The sequence below is a fragment of the Lytechinus variegatus genome, chromosome 16 (assembly GCF_018143015.1).
Source record: "Lytechinus variegatus isolate NC3 chromosome 16, Lvar_3.0, whole genome shotgun sequence".
Lineage (NCBI taxonomy): Eukaryota > Metazoa > Echinodermata > Echinoidea > Temnopleuroida > Toxopneustidae > Lytechinus > Lytechinus variegatus.
Window position 1 is genome coordinate 27,906,431 of NC_054755.1, and position 25,020 is coordinate 27,931,450.

General features: G+C 36.7%; 1 protein-coding gene across 1 annotated transcript; it reads left to right on the plus strand.

Moving 5' to 3' along the window:
• Positions 1–7,304: 7,304 nt before the first annotated feature.
• LOC121430090 (carbohydrate sulfotransferase 15-like) lies at positions 7,305–24,564 on the plus strand. The gene is made up of 8 exons (XM_041627363.1): positions 7,305–7,440; positions 14,975–15,208; positions 17,964–18,171; positions 20,520–20,642; positions 21,320–21,473; positions 22,043–22,202; positions 23,227–23,371; positions 24,131–24,564. The coding sequence occupies exons 1-8, from the start codon at positions 7,402–7,404 to the stop codon at positions 24,349–24,351; spliced, it is 1,284 nt and encodes a 427-aa protein (XP_041483297.1). The 5' UTR covers positions 7,305–7,401; the 3' UTR covers positions 24,352–24,564.
• Positions 24,565–25,020: the final 456 nt, after the last annotated feature.

Genomic DNA, 25,020 nt, shown 5'->3' on the forward strand with positions numbered 1-25,020 from the left:
TGGTATATGGACTAAATGGCTATTGGACTAACTAGTCAGAATGGCATTAGACTAAATGAAACTTATGAAAATAGACCATGTGGTGAGTAGACGAACTGATGATAGACCAAACAGTAGTAGACGAGTTGGCAATTGGACGAATTGGCATTAGACGAATTGGAAATAAACCTCTCCTTGGATATGTGACCTATCCCATAATATAGATCCTTGAATTAATCATGATGCCATGGGACTCCACATTCTTGGTGATAAGAGGTTCGTGCTTAGACCAAAGGGGAAATGTGATGCTCATTATTCTTGATAAATTTTGTGCAGGAGCAGCTGTTAGTGACAAACAATGTAACCGAAACCTTCTCAAAATACCTTTATTGGGATTCGTGCGAACCTATTTTTAATTTTTGACATTGTCTTTCGTTTATCCTTGGAGGTTATGTCGATGTCAGTGATGTCCGTCGTCAATCAGTCCCCTGAAACAGAGGGGTTGTAAAAGGTGGTGAGAAGGAGGGGGGCAGTGGTGTACCAAGGATTTTCCAAGGGGGGCAAATTCGTCCGCCCAAAAATTTGACAAGCTAAAAAGGATGGGCCACTTGCTACTTGCTCGTCAGGGATCAGTTTTGACTCGTCAGGGGGGCAGGGATACGTCCCTTGCATGTGTTGTGACTCATCAGGGGGCAGTCTGCCCGCTAATGGGGGAGGGGGTGTTAAGAGGGGGAGAGGTAAGTTGGAAGGGGATGGGAGATGGGGAGTGAACTCTTTCCACATCGAGCACCCCAAGGTAATTTGTGCAATCTTCATCACAATCAAGACTAAAGCAATTTCAAAATCATGATTAGAATTTATACAAACGTACTAAGAAAAAAAAATCAGGTGAATATCGCCCGGTCGTTTTTCTCCAGCGTTTTCATATAGTGTTCTTGAACGGGTTATATCATCTTATCCATAGGGTTTTATTGGAGCCCCGTAGAGTCCACCGCTGATCTCAAAGAAAATCTTTACAATTTTGACCATTTTTATTAATTTTAAATTTCAATTTCATTTTTTATTCCATTTCCATTCAAAGCACAATACAAAGTAATTTAAAGTAATACAAGTCAAGAACAATTTTACAGATGAGCCTTATTACTTCGTAAGACAAAAAAAACAGTATAATATTGAGCACAAATGGAAATGAGGGGGTCCAACTAAAAAGCAACGCTTGTAAAGTGTGGTTCCCCCTTGGAAATGAAGAAAATATAGTCGACTTATTCATATATCATCGGCTGATCCAGGGGGGGTGCGCAGGGTGCGCGCGCCCCCCCTATTATTTGAGCGGCGCCGAAGGCGCCGCTCAAAATAAAGAAAATTAAAAAAAAAAGTAAAAGAAAGAAAAGGCGCCGCTTGAAAAATTAAAAATAAAGGAAAGAAAGGGAAAAGGCGCTGCTTAAAAAAAATTATACACTCAACATTAGCAACAGTAAAGGAAAGACTATCCCAGCAAAGCGTAATCATATCATCTTCCTTATTTTTTCTTTTAACTACCCTTTTCCCAACAACTTCGCCGGTAGCAGTGCGCTGCCTGCATATAACTGGCGCCAATCAAGAATAATCAGCGCCACCTTAATCTAAATCGGCGCCGGACAAGAATAATCAGCGCTATTTAGTTATAAATCGGCGCCAGTCAAGAAAAATCGGCACTGCCAGAGTCTTAACCGGCGCCGATCAAGGATAATTAGCGCCACCTAAATCTAAATCGACGCTGGACAAGAACAATCGGCGTCATCTGGTTATAAATCGGCGCCGGTAAAGAAAAATCGGCGCTGCCTGAGTTCTTAACCGGCGCCGATCAAGAATAATCAGCACCACCTGGTTAAAAATCGGCGCCAGTCAAGAATAATCGGCGCCTCCTGGTTCTAGATCGGCGCCAGTCGATTATGGATTGCCGCTGCCTGAATCTTACGTAACGTCGGTAAAAATAATCAGTACTACTTGTAAAAATCGGCGCCGGTCAAGACAAATCGGCGCTGCCTTTGTCTTAACCGGCGCCACCTAAATTTAAATCGGCGCCGGTCAAGAATGATCAGCGTCCCCTGATTTCAATAAATAAGCGCCGGTAGAATAATGAAGAAGGGCCTATTGCTAACCAAATCTAGATCGGCGCCGCGGTCAAGAATGATCGTTTTGCCCTCCCCAATAATTCCGCATGTGCAAAAACAATAAGATGGTAATGTTACACAGAAATCAGCAAACGAGATTGAGCTACACAACTCGTTCTTTATTAAAAATCGAACATAAAAATTTTCAGCTCGCGCTTCGCGCTCGCATCATTTCTGTAGCAAAACCCCATACTTTTCATGATTAAATAGGTGAATAGAATGTCCCGTTTTTAGTTCTGAACCTCAAAAGAACTCCCGCTTCGATTTGCAATAATCTTTTGTTGGATATAATCTTGTTCTTTCTTAAAACGTACATTAAACTGTAATGTTTTCAGATCGAAATATCAAAATTTTAAGCTCGCGCTTCGCGCTCGCATTTTTTTTTAGATACCCATCTTAATCATTGGTACCAAGAATGCTTAGAATATAAAGCTTTCTGGTCAGAATATAAGTAAATTTCAGCTCGCCCTCGGCACTCGCATTATCTGTGTAGTGAGATATGTATCCTCCTCATGAGTTACTACAAACAGTCCTAAACAGGCACATTTTTCCTGTTTCCAGGTCAGTATACTTTAAAAATTTCAGCTCGCGCTTCGCGCTCGCATTAATTTGTCGGTGAAATATGTGTCTCTATCTCATGAGTCATGTATATCTATATGATATGAGTCATATATATATATATATATATATATATATATATATATATATATATATATATGCATGTGTGTGTGTGTGTGTGCGTGTGCGTGTTTTGACAGGGTCAGGCATTACCCCTTTTTCTTTTTCAACATTTTCTTTTATGGCGCCGGTGAAGTGCAAAAGTATGTGCGCCGCTCGGCAGTGCGCCCCCCCTTTCGCCAAAAGCTGGATCCGCCTATGTATATGTAAAGAAAAGAAAAAAAAAGAAGGAACAAAAAGGTCGAAATCATATTGTAAACATAATTACTGAACAAATAAAAAGCTATTTTTAAAAATTTCAAAATCACGATAAGAATTACAAACTTACTAAAAAAAAAATCAGGTGAATAGCGCCCATTCGCTTTTCTCCAGCGTGTTCATACTGTTTTTGAACAGATTACATCATTTATCCAAAGATTTTTTTATTGGAGCCTCGTAGAGTCTATACCGCTGATCTAAAAGAAAATCTTACAATTTTGACCTTTTTTATTAATTTCAATTTCATTTTTTATTTCATTTCCATTTAAAACATAATACAAAGTAATATAAAGTAATACAAATCAAAAATAATTTTACTGGCGAACTTACATCGTAAAAAAGAAAACAGTATAATATTGAGCATAAATGGAAATGAAGGGGTCCAACTGATCCCCCTTGGAAATTGAGAAAATATGGTCGACTTATTCATATGCCTATGAAAAAAGAGAAGGAACAAAAAGGTCAAAATCATATTGATGTAAACATAATTACTGAACAAATGAAAAGCTATGAACACGAAGAGGTCTTCGCTGTGAAGGATATGTTGCGCAATAGACAGGTGAGTTGTTTAGATCATTATTTTGTAATAGGTCCATGATTAGGAAGGCCCCCGCAGTTATTCTTATGTAAGGAGACACACGAAGAAAATTTCACGAAAGTGATGATTATAGACAAATTATATATGGATGGAAAGGTATTGTCTTTTTATACACAAATATGTCACTAAAAAGTCTTATAGATGTCGTGGAAATGCAAGAAATGAAATTATTAGACACCCTTCTCAGCCCCCAGACCGACAATCACGCAGCCGAAAACGGTCGAGAATTATGACGTCACACAATCGACGTGCTCATCATCTCTCTGTGCATCATGCACTGAATCACCTTACTGACCTGTTCAATATCTTCCGAATTTACCGTTTTCTTCATGTAATGTGATATTCAATTTCTGTTTTCGACAACTTCAGACCAAACGTGATTCAGAACTGTGTTCCTTTGCCCGTTTTTATTGAATTGTGGACTGTAAAGACCAATTTTGTCCACTGCAGTCGTCATTGTGTTGCTCCACTCCAGTCAGTGAGTGAGTGAGTCGCTGCCCAAATAATATAAGTAGAGAATCTAATCAAGAACTTGAAAATCAAAAGCAGCAATTAAGAAGTAAGACCTAACAAATACAGGACTGAATAGAATCTCACATGAAAATAAAAAGAGAAAAAAGAGCTGATAGGAATGGGGAAGGAACATAATTAAAAAAAAAATCCAGAACCAAAAAAAAATCAAAGAGTTTCGAACCAGGATCCCCGCACTCATAAAAAAAACCTTCGTGCGTACAGATTTGTCCACAGACCATGTTATTACATGGTTCGTGTTCATAACGATATATGAACAAAGTGCGTTCGCTGCAGTTGCCTCGCAATGCTTCGGCAATCCAAGTGCAATTCCAATCATTTCGCGATCATATATTGCCGTGTTTTTTTGTGGTTCCTGAACTTGCTACGTAATTAAATTTCATAATTTTTATTCAGTTGTGAAGACGAATGTCTATGCTTTATATTGATAATAATATCAATGTGGTGCAAGCATGATTTCTAAGTGAAAATATGCTTTGTTTATTCACGTATATTTCTTGAAAACAAATAATTTTTTCTAAGCTAAATATCGGTTACCAAAATATGTTAAATGTGCATTTCATTTTACTGTTCAGAAAATTCAAACTTTTATCTATGTAATAAGACCAATCTTGAGAGGAATAAACTATTCTAAGAGAAAAAACGCTGATTGGAAAGATCGTCTTCAATGGGCTGCTGTCAGCTCAGCTGCTCACTGCTCGTGGTGTGACGTCACTCAGCTGGAGCTCGCCAGAGGACGGACGAAGGCAGAAATATGCCATGAAAATAAGTCATTTTTGAGAGCTGATTTCTGCAAACTCTAATCACTATTTTAAAAGGTGAAGTTATATATCTGATTAGTAATACTTCCCCTTTACAATGATGACAAAAAAAGTCATTATAAAATACTTTTGATTCTTCGGTTGTCTACTTTATGTAATAGTTTTAGTCGTCTGATCATGAAAGTTTCGGGAAGTAACTCACAAGTTTCCATTGTGATTTGTGTTCGTATATAAATAACGACAGTGATATTGACTGCATCATCATTTCCAACAAGTATTTCCTATATGCTATACAGTTAATGGGATCATCATGTTCAGATATGATTACCTTGATATAGATTAGGGATATGACAGACCTATTCGCACATGAACGTGGAATAACTTGCAGACCTATATATCATAAACATAATTGAGTATTTTTTGAGTGCCCTCGTTTTACACAAACGCAGATATATAAGCGGTGGTTATCTAGATAAGTATAACAAAACAATTAAACCCTAAACAATATTTTTAAAAATACATGAAAATGTAATTATAATAATAATAATAACAATATAGTGTATTTATATTGCGCATATATCCACCTTGTTAGGTGCTCAAGGCGGTCCTATATTACCCGGCTAAGCTAGGCGTTCATATAGCGCACACAGCTTTTTAAGGAATTACTTCCTACCGGTACCCATTTACCTCACCTGGGTTGAGTGCAGCACTTTGTGGATCAGTTTCTTGCTGAAGGAAATTACGCCATGGCTGGTAATCATTCCCCTGTGCTATGTATCCTTATATCTTTAGCTCTTGACCCGGTGTGATAATGTAGTCAGTCTATGTACTAGTAGGTCCATGCATACATATAAGCTTATATATGAACCATTTTATAAAACAATTGAAAATATAATGACTTTCGCTGTGATGTCCATTGGGGGTAAATATGAATGGTTGAGGGATTACTCATTCAGCAACAGGATGATCTCCATTATAGTGTAGAAAGGACAAATAACGGAAAATAATGTCACGATTTCGAAATGGGGAGGAGTTTTTTTTACTGGGGGATCTCCTTTCTTAAAGGTCAAGTCCACCTCAGAAAAATGTTGATTTGAATCACTAGAGAAAAAAAAATCATCAAAATCGGATGTAAAATAAGAAAGTTGTGACATTTCAAAGTTTCGCTTATTTTTTAACAAAATAGTTATATGAACGAGCCAGTTACATCCAAATGAGTTGATGATGTCACTCACACACAATTTCTTTTGTTTATTATTGTTTGAATTATACAATATTTCAATTTTTACGAATTTGACGATTAGGACCTCGTTGCCTAAACCACAAAATGTTAAAAAAATGGAATTCCACGTGTTTAGCGAGGACTGAAATTTTATTTCACATGACAATGACGAGAAAACAAAAGTATTTCATATTTCATATAATAAAATACCAAAGAAATAGTGAGTGAGTGATGTCATCAGTTCCTCATTTGCATACTGACCGAGATGTGCATATAACTGTTTTGTGAAATGAAGCGAAATTATAAAATGCCATAACTTTCATATTTTACATCCGATTTTGATGAATTTTTTAGTGTTCTGCTTGTTAAATTTTTCTTTTTATTCTCTTTTTATTCAAATCAAGTTTTTGTTGGGGTGGACTTGTCCTTTAAATGATGATGCAGAAAGGACATAGCGGAATATAATGTCATGATTTCCAAATGAGGGGAGGCATTTTTTACAAGATGATTTTAGCCAGAAAAAAAAGTCCTCACTTGCATATGCATGGCATATTCACCTCAAAAATATTTGTTTTGGGCTCTCAAAGGGGGGCGCACGGGCCGAATGTGCCCCCCCCCCCCTCCCGGATATATACGCCAGTACATGATCCTATTGTTTCTTTACTGCTGTCAGACAGATTCTCATTTTTTTCGGTCGAGAGGCAATATCTCGCGTTACCGTAGTAGACATCATTATGAAAATGGAAGTAGGGCTGCATGAACTCGTCTCTCCCTTGTGAAAAAAGTGTCTGCAATATGAATCCTGTTAGTGACTGGCTATACAGCAATTCGGGGGGGGGGGGGGGCTCGTTCGATTCGATAGACTTCTTATTTCGGGTTTGTTTGCCAGATTCTTTTGTACCCCTCTGCATCTTGCATCACAACGACCGGTGTTCAAAAACGTAATGTTTGCATTTACTCCCTTCCTCTTAAATTCCAAAAGCATACAACGTGTAACCTTTACAGATTCATGTATGCTGGGTAGGGTGCAGACAACATTGCCACTGGAAACAACATAGTTCATCGATCAACAATAATAATTATGATTTCGGATACATATCTTCTGAAAAGGACATATGAATGCTCGGGATTGAATCATGCATGGATGCATAATTTTGAAGATGGCCAAGGATATCTCTGAGATGGGTTGATGATAGTCTGCTATAGTTTGAGTTTTACAAAATGTTCGTTCGTCGCCGGAAAAGGTCCGCCGCTCGATGGGTAAGTATGCCGTGTTTAGAATGATTAGATCCATGATAGAATTTATTTAAGAAAATATCACTGGCTGGTAGCCGCGTTTCCTTCGTGTAATTAATTTTCTGTGAGTAAGTAGAAATACATACTTCCCAAATTTTGTTGTTGATACCCCCGCTCCACCATTTCATTTATTTTCATTCAATCCCTATTCATTAAAGTGTGCAGCCCTTTATTCCCGCCTTTACTTCTATAGTTTGACCCAGTCACTTTGAATATCATCATCTCCAGTCCTGAACTGCTCAAACTCTCCCGTATGCCTTATTACCCATTATGCATCGATCATTCAGCAATGTATCCCTATAGTGTTTTAAGTTTTGTCCACTGATATAGTTATTTTTTTTGAAAAGGAGTAACTGAAGATGTAGCCCAATTTACAACTGTATAGGGAATTATAAGGCATATTTCTTGTTTTTGAGAAATTGACGTAAAATACATAATTTCACTGTTCCATTTTTGCAAGGTACAACAAATAAATTGCCATGAACAAACTGATAACGGTACTATCCGCTTAAAAAATAGTTTTCAAAAGAAAAAGTGACAAAAGGAATTATCAAGCGAAATTACTTTATGATTCCACTGTTTTATAAAATAGGGTATATATCCCTTTGATAAAATAGTAGAATCATTAAGTGATTTATTTTTCATCAAGACTAATGTTCCCTGGTTATATGGACCCCTGAAAATACGGCCTAGGGTTGGAGAAAAGGAAAGGGAGCGACAAACAGAAATTCGAATCTATTTGGCCACGTGGACTGCTTGGACATATGGACATAGCTCAAGTTCTTGAAATAGTATGATGGCAGATGTAAAAGCTATTTCTGTAGGCCTTGTACTGCTTAACCCTTACACACGCCTTCAAGATTGTGTTGGAAAGGAGAAAAATAAAGAAAATGGGGAAAATTTGAAAGAAATTGGACATTCGATTAGAAACTTATCACTGCTTTAAAATTGAGATCCCTAAGACTATGTAGATGTCAAATTGGCAACTTGGTAAGTAAATTGTGACAAGGGGCGAGGAAAACTTTTCCACAGGATTTGTGGTTTTCTAGCCATTTTATGTATTAGAGTACATGGAAGAGTAGCCCTTGCCTTACATATGACATCACATATGCGGCCAATTTGAAGTCTCCATGGGAATAGTGATTACCGATTTGTACACCTTTTAGAATTCATAACTTTCCTATTGTTTGTCCGATATTTTTCAAACTTTCACCTATCAACTTGTCTGAATTTTCGTTTTCCTCTAAAAAACAAGTTTTTATTTGGGTTGGATTCCCCTTTAAATTTTCATGCAACATAATGTGTAGTTTGGCAGCCATTTCACAGTGGTGGGAAACCGTATCCTACACACATCTTTTAAAATCATAGCAATATAAGCCTATATGACAAATCATGCTCTTGGTACTCATCAACTCACACTCATTTGCATACCATTAATGTTTTCGCTGTTTTGTGAATGAGAACCAACCAGATTCGAAAAAATAATGTTTTGCTTGTTATTAGTTCGTATATAGTATTTGAAGATATAGCTGTATCTCCATGGTTCAGTTTATTTTTTTTACTGAGGCCTATGAAATTGTTAGCGCCCACGTTTTGCTTTGAAAATTTCAGACCAGTATTACTACACTATAAATCTTGTATTTTTCAAGTAACCCCCCCCCAAAAAAAATAATGATGTAACTTCAACAAACTCGATCGGGTCAAACTTCACGTCTTGAAAATTAATCCAATAGATAGATGACCTGTGATATGACAGTGACAGGTTAATATTTTTAAAAAAATGTACATATTTTTATCATCGTTTTTCTTCCTCTGATTCTAAACAATATTATTTTAATAGTGCCCATTATTTTGAATGCGGAGTGGTGTGAATTGCGTCTGTGACTTGACTTTTGTCCATATGTTATTTTTCCCACCGCACGTTCAAGTTCACACGAGTTCACGTGATATATGACTGTATTTTGTTTGCGATTCAAGAAGGTTTTTTTCAGTCTGTAATTCCCGATTCCCAATGATGTCAGAATGTCAATGTGTAAGAATGTGTGAATACTGATCGGATTCTATTTGTAGCGACCCCTTCCACATCCCACAAAAGTTGTAGGCCTATATTTTTGTTGAATAGTTAGCGTATCACATTAAATTTTCAACACCACGATTGCATGCATGTTATATTTATGACTGTAGTACGATATTTTTCCTACATAGATTCTTTATGGCTAATGGGGACGGGGGAATTCAAGAAGTTTTCAGTTAATTTATCCTCTGGTTCTCAGTCATATCAAGTTTTCTACATTTTTAAGATCATTTTGTTGTATTTTCTTTACAATCCAAGAAAATTTTCAGACTCTTCCCTGATTTCCAGCACTGCCAAAGTGTCAGTATGAAAGCATTGGTGTATAGGTCTGGACCTAGTTAGAGTAGTATAGGTCACTGGTGTAGACCATCATGTACATGTATTTTTTGTAACCATCCACCCCAGCCCCCCCCCCCCCCCACAAAAGTTAGTCCTTATATTATTGTCGAATAATAGTAGATTTTCAGAAATCATGATTACATGTAAATCTATCACTGCACCCCTCAAGTATTTGGCCGATTCAACCCTGTTACACGTCGAAATAATTGACAAAAATATTTTTGTTTTTGAGCTCACCTTCAGCGCTTACAAAGTTTGCAGAAGAATGCACCTTAATTTAAAACTCAGCCGTCTCAAAATTTTGCCTCGGTTGTTTGCATAACATAAAACCAGGGCCCAGGTGAAGTTTGGTAAACTGGATCCCTTGGTGAGAGCATGGTGAGAGTTTGTCAATTAATGACTTGAATTTTAATTGGCTTTTGGAAAGTATTACTGGCAATGGCGGTGCGCTTTGAACTCTTGATGAGATTTTCCAGGTATATAGGCCACTGGTCTCTAGGCCCTATCATCTGCCCATCCTACAAAATAATGCAAGTTACTTCATTCTATAATAATTGGGCCATAATAAATAAGTCACCTTGGCCGGTTTTCTTTATTAATTTGTCGAAAAATACCCTTGAGTAATGCAAACTTTTCTGCCATCACTTCTCGTTCTTGTTGCTTGTCAATGCTGGCACTTCGGGCAACACCAAAGGCGTCAGTCGTTTATTATTCCATTCGCTCTTCCCCTTTGTGATCGTAGGAAAAACAGTTGAACTTGGCACAATCGTGTGAGAGTAAAAACACAATCGTGTGAGAGTGAAGTGGGTGTTTAGAGTAAACACAGCGTCAATTGACTTGCTTCTTTTATAGGCCATGTAATTGATGTAAACATTCGTTGGTGTTCTCAATGGTCTGGGGGCGTTTATTTTTCCTCCGCCGTCACATTTTTTCTGGGCTCTTCAGAATGTTGATAGCTTCTTGTAAACATTCACGTTCCACCCATCGAAACTTATTTTTCAAAATATTCCGCCATAACCCTTTTTCTCTGTTTTCATCAAACACTGATTCTCAAATAGCAAATACATGTATTTATATTTTCTTATAATCATAATAGTCATGCTCCTATAGTGCATGCATATACTTTTATGACATGGTAACGCACACAGTTACGTTATTTTAGCATCAAAGATGTTGGATCCACTATTTTTCTCCGAAATTCATGTCTGTTTTGGCGACTATACTAGACTTTGATATGCTGACATATGATCATGTTGATAATCTATTATTGATATCATATTGTTGACAGGCGAAAGTGGAACTATGGAAGTGACCTCGTAGTGTTCGAAATCATCTTAAAGGAAACCAAAACCCAAGAGGAGAAGCAATCTTATTGGAAAGAGTAAAATGAGAGGAACAATTTAAAACAAGTTTCTTCGAAATTGGTTATAGAATAAGCGAGTTTTGGAAGTTTGAAAAGACTTGTACTTTCTATGGGGATCATCAAATTGGCAAACATGCTTCAAAATGGCTAATTTTTTGGACAACCCTCCATTTGTTTTGTACACAAATTTTCGGATTTTCCCCTTTATTTTACATATTTCACATCATCTCTTCCTGACCTTGACGATGTGAATTATATTTTCCCATGACATATGTTATGCTCAGAATGAGGCAATATGTCATTTTGAAGATAATAGGGGAAATCTGAAAAATTGTGTACAAAACAAATGGAGAGTTGTCCACAAAATCAGCCATTTTGAAGCATGTTTGCCAATTTGAGGATCCCCATAGAAAGTACAACAAGACTTTTTAAACGTCCATAACTTATTTCACAACCGAATTTGATGAAACTTGTTCTAAATTGTTCCTCTTATTTTACTTTTTCCAATAAGATTGCTTCTCATCTTGGGTTTTGGTTTCCTTTAAAGGCACCTTTCTCCGTTTTCCCTGTTGCTCTTGATTTAATCTTGACCTACTAATTACTAGTTTGATGTTTGATAAATAGGAACATAATTAGGGAGTTTTCACAATACTACGTAGACGCTTTTAGGAACGTAGAGAATCTATTGCCAAAAGCCATTCATCGCAAAGACAAAGAAGTCTTTGTCGCGGATCGGTGAATCACGACAGAAGTTTCGTCCCTGACTCTGGGCTAACGATAAAGTTGCAATTTTTTCGTCAGCTGCATGCGAATCTTAGGACGATCTGCTGTCCCGTTTCACCAATTTTCGACAAAGACCTCTCAGCTATTTATTGTGATTTGAAGGGCATTATCGTTGTATTGACTATGGTCTAGAATCCGTCCCTGTTACATAACTCGCTATTTTCCTCTGGTGTTACATCTACTCAACATCTAGGGTGTATTTCTTGACACCTCAGGGTGTCTCATAATTTACATCCATCATTTTTGTTTGATACTAGTAATATACCCCCCCCCCCAAAAAAAAAAATGGAATCAAGTGGATAATTGCCATCTTCGGAAGCGTTTTTCCGCCCTCGTAAAGTGTTATGCTAACTTTTCTGTTATTACGTCCTTGAGAATTGGAAATTGATAGACACTCACCTGTTATACACTTGGGTCTACATATTTTCCATATTTTCGAAGCGAATGAACACAGAAATGAATCAAATGTTATTTTTGCCCGACACAACTCTGGGCGAGGCGATCATATACAGATAAATGTTTGAGCTCGAAATTAAAACGGTGAATGCAGTTGTCAACTTTTTCAAATAATATTTAATTGGATGTAGCAAAGACCATCACATTATCTTTTTCCTTTTCTGTACTCGTTTTTTTTTTATCGATGTAAGTGTAGGAAAGAAAAGCCTATTACCTTCATTAGGGTGCATGAAGTAAAATCTTAATATGCTGCAAAATATGATAAGGTTACGCAGCACTTTCAAAAGTTATTTCTGTTACATGACTTGTATAAACCTGTATTTGTACCAAGTGAATCAGTTTCAGGTACCCAATAAAGAAAACCCACAAAATAAATTTTTGTGATTAGGAACAAATGCCCAAATGTATTAAAGATTGCAGCAGACTTTTTGGAGCAACGCCGCAGCACGGCTGTCACTTCAATTCACGGCGTTTGATTTGTGTACAAACATTCGTGCAGCGGACGGGCAGTTCCTGACCTATTGCACCCCGAAAGTAAGGGAGGCGGAAACGGTGTCTGACTTTTAGGTCCACCCCTCTTTCCCAAAAGGCGTCCAATACCACGTTGTTTTAGTTGTTTGTTTCTCGTCCATTTTCGAAATCTGAAATAAGAATTGTCAGATTTCCCCCTATGTATATTCATGGCCGTACGCAGCGGGGGGGGGGGAGCAGCTGCCCCAGAAATTTTTTGAAAACTTACACTTTATTAATGATGATTTTCACAAAATTCACCCAAAGTGTGCGCGAAATCCTTCAATTTCACTTTACATAATTCAAAAGCACCTCGTTGTCAACGGCTCGGTCGCATCGCTCCGTCGTTTTCGAGTTTACGCGTCCCGGCTGCTCCCTCCCCCCCCCCGTTAAAAAAAATCTGCTTACGGCCATGCGTAGGCCTACATTTTCCCTTGTCCGCGAGTTAATACATTTCTACATATATACAATTTTCAACATGGCTTGTTAGCATCTTCATTGTGCAAAATAACTGGACAAAGTTGGAACTAACCAATTTTGGACTTAAGTGTGCACCAAATGATAATATGACAAAAAGTAGACCAAATGGAACTTTATCCCATTAGACTTAACGCTCAATCTCGAGATTTTAGCCCGATCGGCCCTCTTCGCGATTGATCTCGAAATTCAAGAAACCCGTCTCCACCATCGCAAGAAGAGCGATTCCTGCTCGAGCAAGGCATCGATGCATTATGGTCTGACGCCGTGAATGAAATGAACCCGAGTGCGTCTACACCGACGAATTATCGCGATAATTCGTAAAATAGCGCGCAATCTCGAGATTAATCCTACGAACTAGCGCGATAATTGCGTCTCCACTGCAAATAATTTCGAGATTGTTCAGATCGGGATAATTTGCCGGATCAGAAATAGCGCGCTAATTTGAAAACTCGGGATGGTGCAGGCGGCTCTATTGGGAAGTTATTCGCGGTAATGACCGCAAAATTGTTAATTTGAGGTTTCCTTGCCCTCCGCTGTTAATACTTTTGTTAAACTTTGTTGCATAAGCTTACTATAAGGGAAGTCCCGACAATGGGATCAATAGTTTCCGAACTTTCCGATTATCTCTGTAATAGCTCCATGTCATTTCCGTGCTGACTTTTAATTGAAGTGATACTTCAGGCTGATAAAATAATATGATTGGAACAGATAACGAAAAATCAGACAAAAACTGGAAATTTGATCAAAATCGGATAAGGAATAACAAAGTTATAACATTTTTTTATCTGCATTATTTCGGTGAAATATCTCTGCTTGTCGTCATGAATAATCATTGAGCAAGCTGATGATGTCACATCCCCGCTTGTTCTTTTTGTATTTCTTTCCATGAAAGTTTCCCCAAGAACTAAAACAGTTAGATTGACAGCTGATTTAATGCATTGGATACTCGTAACTGCAACTTATTTCATCGTAAGGGGGGCATTACAATTCGCACTTTTATGAAAACAAGGATTTCATGTAATAACATAAGAAAACGAAAAGTATGGATGTGACATCATCAGCCATGTCAGCATACCTCATGAATATTCATGACGACGTGCACATATTGCTAAATCATATAATTCAATAATTTCGTCATTTGTTTTCATATTTTGATGAAATTTTCAGAATTTTGCTTAATGAAGTTTACTCTACGTATTTAGATATATAGATATTTTCAGCCTGGAATACCCCTTTAAATCTCTCTTAATCATTGCTTGTTTTTTTTTCGAACCCCGGACTTTCCATGTATAGCCAGGCGCCTTAGACCACTCGGCCACGGCACCTCGAGGTAATACGATATACCGCTATTATTTCTTAAAATAAGAGAGATCAACTGAACGTTGGGCTATCTTCAACTTTTGAAGTAGGAAGGTTCCGGCCGCACTACACATTGATCAAAATCTCACTAAATATTCATAGTAACAATAATTTCTTTTATCATTGTTTTGTAGAGGACACATGCTCTGACCTTCGTCTCCTTGTGCAGTACACTGTTCTATTTCGGCTTCTACAATCGCTCCGTCTTTCAGGACTTTTTCGCCCGTACCGAGGTCGACGACTACCAAGCGGTGAACGAGATAAGGATAAGACAAACCTTAGACAAGGCTTCGGCGTCGTCGTGGAGTTATGACGCTGAGAAACTGAGGGATGCGCCGGAAAACAGTTTGAAAAATCTTGCACCTCAGGTGATTGTATAAACCTTTTCTCCTCCACCTTCTTCTCTTCTGATAGAAAAGGAAAGAGAAGTTGAAAATAACCTAAATACGTGCGATGTTTACTCCTTCTCCTCCTCTTTCTTCTTCTTCTTGTCTTTTTCTTCTCCTCCTCCTCCTTCTTTTACTTCTTCACCTCCTTCTTATTCTTCTCCTTGTCTCTCTTCTCATTCTCTTTCTTTTTTTCTTCTTCTCTTTCTCTTTCTTATTCTAATTCTCCTTCGTTTTCCAACTTCTCTTTCTTCTATTTTTTTTCTTCTCCATCTTCTTATTCTCCTTCTTTTTCTTCTTCTTCTACTTCTTCTTCTCCATCTTCTTCTTCCATTTTAAACATTGACATTTTTTTTATTTCCTCCTCATAATTTCATTACATCTTTCAAGTTAAATTCAATAAAATTCAGATTATTTCATTATTCGTATACATGTATCTACATTCTACAAAGAACCGGATCGGATCCCCTAATTCTTTTTTTTTTTAAAGTAGGCCCTATATATTTTTTTTTTCATAGACGAACTCCCGATGAGACAGGCCGCCTTAAATTAATATCTGCTTTTGAAAAAGTGTGACACCTGGCAGATGGATCGGGATAAGGTGTTACACATTCTCACAGGTCACGAACTTATATGTGACAAAATAGGGAACCGAAAGGTTCAAATGTTAAGTATAACAGGACACCAATCTGAAACCTTCCAATCTGCATGTAATGCAAGAGGAAATTCTAGTCTGGGCATTTAATTTTGCATGGCTTGATAAATGACCTTCCACTTTTACACACGTTCTATGACAACATGATTAGCTGTTGATTTGAGATGCAGATACAGTCTGTATTTTCTTGCAGCTTCCTGCGCCTCCATTCTCATTTCCCTCTTTCTTTTCCGATTGGTCTGCTTCCGTGTTCCCCTCATGCACCTCCGCCTGATATATTCTTTTATGAATTTATTCACCCATCAATACTATATCCATTCACTATTTCATTTCTACATCCATCTATTCATTGTTCAATTCTTTCATACATTCATAATAATTTTATCCCTTCAAACACCCATCAATTCATTCGTTAGTTCTTCTTTTTCATTTAATATCAATTCTGTCCATCCATTCATCCATGTTATTTTCACTCCTTGGTTCAATCTACATTCATTCATTCGTTTATTCGTTCATTCATTCATTCGTTCGTTCATTGTTTTAATTCATTTGCCCGTTCATCGTTACATTTTTTCTCATTTCCATCTCTTTCTATTCTTCTCCTTCACAACCCCCCCCCTGTTAAGCACTATTATTAAGAAGACCTCCTGCAATCCATTCTGCAACTGCATGCGATTAAGGGTTACATTTAAAAGCCTCTGAAAAAAAGAGTTATCAATCGAAAACGCAAGTTGTGTTTGATTTAGGGGGAGTTACGTTCGATTTCAACTCTCTCTGCAGCCAGGCACCTGGACTACTAAAAGGAAATCATTCCTAAATCAAGGACAATCTCCGGAAAATTTAGGTCGGAACCTTTGGTCCTGAAGATTACGTTTTTGACAGCGAAACCGGCGAGATCGAGATCCAGTGAGATCACACGGAAATTGCTGCCGATCCCTGACAAATCGCGACTGGCAGACAATTTTGATCGCTGACGACGACGAAAGCAAAACCCCCTGAAACGTGCACCGTCGCTTTCATTCTCATCACTCGCCATAATATCTCGCAGCCGGGTGGTGCTATGGGGGGGGGGCAGGGTTGACCACCCATTTGATTTTTTAGATAATGAAAATAGGGGGAAAAAGACTTAGAAAAGTGATAAAAGGAAAGAAGAAAACACATGAACTATAAAAAAGAGAAAAATCCGAATCTCATGAATTGATGAAAGTCGTTTTGCCCCCCCCCCCCCATCAAATCATCTTAGCTCCATCCCGATCTCAGATAATTGTATCGAAGTATTTCTATAACTTCGCGATATATTTTTATGACACATGTAAGTACATAAATATACATAAATGTAAGATATATGATCCTGGACGCATATGTCACAATGTATTCGAAAACTTGATTTTTCAGGTCTAAAGGGTTTCTGTGTTCAACGTTGAAATATGTGCCAAAAGGCCCTCCAAGGAGGGGGGTGAGAAAGTTGCCTCCTTTCATAATATTCATATATAGATTGTTTCTACAAGGCATTAATGTTGCCTTGCATTTACAGATATGGGTTTCTGACAGTAAAATTAACTTGCTTTGAGGGGAAAATTACAGATACAACTCAGATTCCTTATTTTATGTATGAATCTTTAAATTCTGATAAAAAGAAGTGAGAAAATTGTTTAATCATGTTTTTATTTATATTTTATTTCGAGACTGATGTTTTTAGAATAACCAATACTGCCCTATTACACCTATTTCTAGATGCCTATTTCCAATTTTAGTTGTTTCCCATGTAACAGAAAATATACACTCTTAGAAAAAAAAGTGCGAATTGGAACACTCAAGAAAAAGGGTTTCCAAAAAAGGTTCTTTATGTGCTCAAGAACCTTAAATGGTTTAACAAAGAACCTAAGGATATTCCTAAGTGGCTGTTTAAGGTAATTTAGAACCTTTTTAAGGAACAAGGTTGCAAATACGGGACAAGCATAGAACCCTCCAAGAACTTTTTTTTCCTAAAAGTGTATTCAACTCTTTTGTAGAATAAATGCATGTGCCGATGGCCCAAATGGTTTAATTTTTAGTAAAATAATTCATTTCTTTTTGTTGCAGCTTTTTAAGGCCCTTCCGCAGCCGTTTTCCCCCAAGTTTAGGAATCCATGTTGGGACGTCCGCAAGAAACCGAGGCAGTGTCTACCTTATTTCTATCTCATCGGGATGCCCAAGTGCGGCACCACGGATCTGTGGAATAAATTAATCCGTCATCCTTACATCGCTGACACCAAGAAGGAACCACATTGGTGGAGTAGGATAAGGATGGGTTCGTATTTTGGTTCAAAGCAATAAAAATACAAATGTTGGAAAAAGTGGGGGGATGGAAGAAAAGGAGAAAGAAGACTTTGAAAAGGACAGGTCAGGGGCCCGTAACACAACGGTAAGCAATGACCGTTTACAGCAAAAACTGTGGTGTTAACCGGTGTACATAGAGGACCACACCAGTTATTTTACACCGGTGTTAAATTGGTGGTGTTAGTTTTACACCTATAGGTGTTTATTACAACACCTTTTGTTACATTTACACTCTTTGGCGTTATGTTCAATCTCTAGGTTGTAATTTTAACACCTCAGGGTGTGGTTCTCTATTAACACCAATTGGTGTCAGTTTTAACACCGCAGTTTTTACAGTGTAGATCCTTCTTCTATGATTAATCGCTAACCTTCGTGTTACAGGACCCTGGTCTGTGTAACTCTATAATACTCTTATTATTTAATTGAAACAAAATATGATGTCACTTTGGTATGTTTATCTAAATATTATGGCACTGCCCCTGGATATTCAATTACTAAATTTGTAATGTGGTCGCATGTCATAAGGTGGTCCAATTTCGCGAACATGGTAAAAATTGTCAAAAATTTTATTTTTTGATATGTTATAGCTATTACCAATCTCTAAATAATGAAAAAGTTTTAAGTCTCGAATACCTTTATTTTCCTTAAAATGACTAATTAACAGCTAATTATTACATAGACGTCAATGTAAATGTGAATTTTGAAATGTGTTTTTCTCAAATTGGACCTGCTGCACATAAAATGGTGTCAAAAGTTAATGCAACGTTGGATCACCCTAGTATTTTGCAGTTATAATCTTTAAACATCAATAATTAAATCTGTACCAAAAATTAAATAATTATCTATTATTGTATGCATATTAATTATACTAATTAATTAACAGTATTTACTTTCACATTTTTGCCCCAAAAATACCTGTCACTGTATTTATATGCTTGGGAAAATGACAATATCATGGGTAGAAATGTTTGTTGCAATGATACACAACATTTGTACTAAAAACTAAGATTACAAATTAGATAATTAACCAAATCTCTCCGGTTTACTAATTGATTAGGTTGCAGATCAGAGCTGACATACACATGTATTCCATTGCTGCATATTTTCAAAATTGTCAAATTTTTATGACATTTAGTTGTTCCCTGCTGTAAAACACCCAGAAATATGAGGATAACAGTCATATTACATATTATAGTAAGTTGTTAATTAGGATTAATTAATATTTTATCATTTACCACATCCACCGGCTCCGCATCCACCGGCTCCGCCACCCCTGTTACTTCAAACTTAATGTGCTATAGTTTTTGTTCCTGATATTGTATTGATTTAATTCATAGTAATATATTTAGCCTATAGTTCTAGCTTCAAAATGAGATATTACTCAATAAATTTGGTCAAGATGCTGTGATGTAGCAACAATTTATCCATGGAACTGTGTGGAAAATTGTTCATACGCCACCCTTTTTGCATACCCAACTTATGAAATGCGACCAGATATAATTATGTAATTATGTAAGTTATTATTATTGTTCTTATTATGTAAGTTATTATTATTGTTCTTATTATGATTATTATTATTATCATTATTATTATGATATCATTATTACTATTATTATCATTATCATCAGTGTATTATTAATAATCTTAGGTTGAGGCAATGCAAACCACTTGCAAAGCTACACTCATAACATTTGTTGATATATACTGTTATTATTATTATATTATCATTATTGTCATTATTCCAATTATTATAATTTCGCTATTATTATTCTCATCATTATTCTTACTATGATCATAAATTATCCTCCTTTTGTAGGTTTAGGCAATGTGAACCACACAAAGTTAAATTTTGATACAATCTCAGCACCAGATTTGTGACCCAATATTATCATTATTGTGATCATTCTTTTATTATTATATGTAACTATTATTATCATGATTATTTTTACTACTACTACTGCTGCTGCTGCTGCTACTACTACTATGACTACTAATACCACTACTTCTACTACTACACCACCACCACTACTACAGCTGCTGCTGCTGCTACTACTACTACTACTACTACTACTACTACTACTACTACTACTACTACTACTACTACTACTACTACTACTACTACCACTACTACTACTACTACTACTACCACTACTACCACTACTACTACTACACCACCACAACCACCACTACTGCAGCAGCTGCTGCTGCTGCTACTACTACTACTACTACTGCTACTCATATTATTATTATAACTTCTTCTTCCTATTATTATTATCATCATCATTATTAATACGATCATTAATTATCTTCTTTGTATAGGTCGAGGCAATGTGAACCACACAAGGTTAAACTCCAATCCTATCTCATACTACACTCGATTTGCCAGATTACTTGTCAACTACACAAAGGTGTATGATCGCAACATAAGCAAGGTTATTGCGGGTGAGAATAAAATCTTTATGTAACGATATTGTCAAGTCAAGTTCAAATTTATTTAAACCAATCAAAACAAGAGACATTACACAATTTAACAAAAAATGAAAATACATGATAGCTTTGGTGACCCCATAGAAGCAGAGCTTGTGAGAGGGGCCCCTTATAAAGTGCATTACAACATAAACGAGATGAAAAAAATATTTTCAATGATGATCCAGAGAGTAAAATATACACACACACACACATAAACATAAGGTTTATCAAGAATCAATTAAAGATATTTTTGTGATCTTTCAAATAAATATTTTCGACATGAATTTTTAAATATGGGCAGTGTTGGACTGGGTCTCAAGCTTTGTGGTAACTTATTCCATTCTTTTGTACAAACTATCACAAAAGAATTCACAGCAGTAATTTGTTCTTGTAAGTGGTTGGTAAATAAGATGGGTCTGAAAGAACAGAATACTATGGGAATCTATATCTCTCTGCGTAGCTGATACTTTAAAGGCGTAAAAATTTGTCTAAAAATATGAGATTTCAAAGTTGATAAACTATTCGAACATATAATTGACTGAATGGAATCTTATGTGTCAACCCACAAACAACACACACTTGTTTAAGAAATATAAATTATCCATGAAATATGCATCATCTATGAAATGTGTTTTTATCTTGGTGTCAAGGTGATGGGTCTGCGTCTACCATGTGGGATAACCGACTGTGGAGGCAATTTTATCCTAACGCTACCCATGGCCCCGCCCATGTCAACGGGGAGTTGATTATAACGATCCAACCAGATGCAAGGGCGATAGCTATCCTGAGAAACCCCTCAGACAGGTAAACTTCTAGCAGATGATGATGGTGATGATGGTGATGGCGATGACGATGATGAAGATGGTGATGATGATGTTGATGATGGTGATGAGGATGGTGATGATGATGGTGATGATGATGATGGTAATGATGATGATGCAGTGATAATGATGGAGACATCTGATAATGATCTTGATGACGATGAATTGGTAATGATAGCGATTGTAATGACGATAATGATAATGGTGATGATGATGGTGATAATGCTGAAGATGATGCTGATGATGATGCTGACAATGATGATGACAATGATGATGATGGTGATGTGAATGCATGATCATGATAACAATTGCGTATTGATGGTGAAAATTGTGGTAGTGATAGTGTAAAATTTTGATGGTGGTGATTGAGATGATGGGGTTGTGTTGGTAATGATTTTGGTAGTGATTGGAATGATTATGAGTATGTTTATTTTGGCGTTAAATATATTTTTTTAAGTTGATGGGTTCCTTCAATTAAAATACACTTGTCTATATTGTCGTCAAAACATGTGTCTTTATTTTTGTTCACTTTCTGTCTATATTTTCCTGCAGGTTATACTCCGACTACCTCTATTTCACCCCTGCAAGTACGCTAACACCTCAACACTTCCATGAAAGAGTACAAACAAGTATAGAGAAGTTCCATGAATGTATAAAGAGATTAGATGTCCGTACGTGCACGTACGATACCAGTAATATAAAGAACTTTGTGGTAAGTCCCCTGAACACTCATATGGTTGATTGTAATTTGGTCCACACCCCTTTGGTCTAGGCCTACTTTCCATTTGGTCTCAGTCAGTGTTCTAACTAGACCCATATTAGTGGTGGTCGCTATTTCATGGCATTACAAAGTTTTCAGGCTGAATCAGTGGTCTCAAAATAAAGCCAAAAGCGAAGGGACATCAACAATCTGATATTAGCAAATCTTGCAAATAACCTATGTAAATCAAATATAAGAACATTTGATATAAATTATGCAATTATAACAAGATTAAAGATAGAAATGAATATAAATGTGATTCCTCTTTTGAAGGAGTTAGCTTTGAAGCACTTTTCATTCGAAATTAGTGGTGGATGGAAGCAGTAATTTTCATGAGTGGTGGCCAGAAATCTTCTATCAGTTGGGCACCACCGACTGCCATCCACTGTAGCTATTACACTGATCTCAGCTTACATGGTTTAATCTTACTTTGTCTTCATCCAGTATTCCAGTTCGTCTACTAACCATTTGGTCTAATTGCCAGGTAGCCCATTTACCATATTGTCAATATCCAGTATGGCTATTCCCAGTTTGTGTAATATCTGCTTGGTCTAGCACCACTTAGTCTATATGCTTAGATGAACCGTTTATAAACTAAATTTTCATTTCTTTTGACAAAGAGCAAAATAGTTACTGCAATTAAAGTAGAATCAAACCATCTGGCATTAGACTATACATGACAACTGGACAAAGTTATGGCCTTTTTTAATATGAGATCACTAAGAATATGTTCATATCAAATTGGCAACTTAGGACAAGTAGCAAGGACAATTCTGTACCATTATGCACACAATAATCACAAATTACGTGTTTTTTCGAAGTACCATTTCCCTTAGTTGGTACATGTACGGAAATTATATATATCATAGATAGCATATTTATGAAAGAAAAAATATAATTCTATGAAAACTTTTATCTTGTGTTGACATTTTTATTTCTGAAAACTTTTCTCTTCTGTTTTCGTTTTTTATTACAGAGATTAGAAGTCGGTCTATACAGTGTCTACTTTCGAGACTGGTTATCATTCTTCCCAAGGAAGAGATTAAAAGTAATCCGGATCGAAGAATGGCATCAGCAGTGCGCTAAAACACTGAGAGAACTTTATGAATTCTTAGCGATAGGTGAGTCTTGGCTCCCATTTTATCGTCACTTGAATTTACAGAGTTCTTGACCTGAGCTGGTCTCCAAAAGAAGCTTTTGCGATAATAACTCTCCTTTGTGCTTTGAAGGGAATCACAGCAATTATTTATGAGAATTTAAAGCAAAAATTCTTGTTTTGTAACATGCAACATTTTCTTAATTCAGGGAAATGCTACAATGTGAATACAATTGTTTGGGCTGTTTTATAAAATCACTGGAGGGGAAGGATATGACATTTGGAACGATTTTGAAAATTTTATCTTATTCTTTGGATAATGAGAATTTTTATCTGGATTTCGGTAAGTTGAGTTCAAGATATGCTTTCAGAATAAAACTATAATACTTAGGAGGACAAGGAGGAATGATGATAATGATGCACTATATAAGCCAGTATAATTATGTTTTTTGTATTTAAAGGGGAATCCAACCCAAATAAAAACTTGTTTTTATAAGGAAAAGAAAAATCAGACAAGTTGATAGGTGAAAGTTTGAACAATATTGGACAAACAACAAGAAAGTTATGAATTTTTAAAAGTTGTAAATATTGGTAATCACTATACCCATGGAGACTTCAAATTGGCCGCACATGGGATGTCATAGTGATGTAAGGCAAGGACTACTCTTCCATGTACTCCAATACATATTATGGCTAAAATGTCATTTTCCCCAAAAGTTTTTATTTCAAATTCTATTTTTCTAACATTATAATCATATTCATACTATTTTGTTTATTGTTACAGAGCCGCTTCGAATTCCAGCATTAATCAAGATATGTCAGGACGATGCGGAAAACACTCGTTCACCAGACAAACTAAGTCTCGGTCCCATGCTTCCCGAGACGCAACAATTACTGGATGAATTTTACGCTCCTTTTAATCGTGAACTCGCACGAATGCTGGGTGATGAGCGGTATTTATGGGACAACAGGGGGCCTGGCAGCAGCGAGGAGTCCGTGCCTTGAATCTTTCAGACCGCAGTTACGACTTACTAGTTTCAAGAACTTCAGATCGGGGATCGTGTGCAAAAATTCCTATGCAAGTCATTTCTGACTATTTGCCGTTGAGTCAATCAGTTGTGTAACAACATGATGATTGATTGGTGTTTTGTATGAATACATATAGGGGAAGGCGGGGTAAGATGTGACAGTTTTTGCTTTTTGCATGTTAGAATTGATGTGATTAATAATCTTGTCGAAATAAGTACCTTGCCTTGAAATTTAATTCTTCTGAAATATTTTCCACCTATATATAACTTTCTATCCCCACACTGAAAGTCACCGTGACCTTTGAAAAAAACGATGTCAAATGGCTCAACTTGCCCCATATATGGGGTAAGTTTGAGCCACCTTCTGGGGTAAGTTGAGCCACAAAAACTATGTACAAAATGTATGGGGGAGAACCAGCATGTCAAAAAGTCTTTTCACTTGCTAATTCTCTATAAATACTAACATCCTGTAAAAGGAAAAGAGCAGTCATGTAAATTTGCTCCTTTCAGCCTGCATTTCAATCGATTTTTATGGTTTGTTTGTTTTTTGAGATACATTACCATATGAATTACCATGGCTCAACTTGCCCCATGCTGTTTGGCTCAACTTACCCCAGTCTGAACTTAGTGCGATAATTTTGTATCC

What these genes read in the sequence shown, in the direction of transcription:
- LOC121430090 (XM_041627363.1), top strand. Translation starts at nt 7,402, where the DNA reads ATGTTCGTTCGTCGCCGGAAAAGGTCCGCCGCTCGATGG. An exon ending in TGAAAAATCTTGCACCTCAG is followed by an intron (nt 15,209 to 17,963) that starts GTGATTGTATAA and finishes TTTTTGTTGCAG; the next exon opens with CTTTTTAAGGCCCTTCCGCA. An exon ending in TTATGAATTCTTAGCGATAG is followed by an intron (nt 23,372 to 24,130) that starts GTGAGTCTTGGC and finishes TTATTGTTACAG; the next exon opens with AGCCGCTTCGAATTCCAGCA.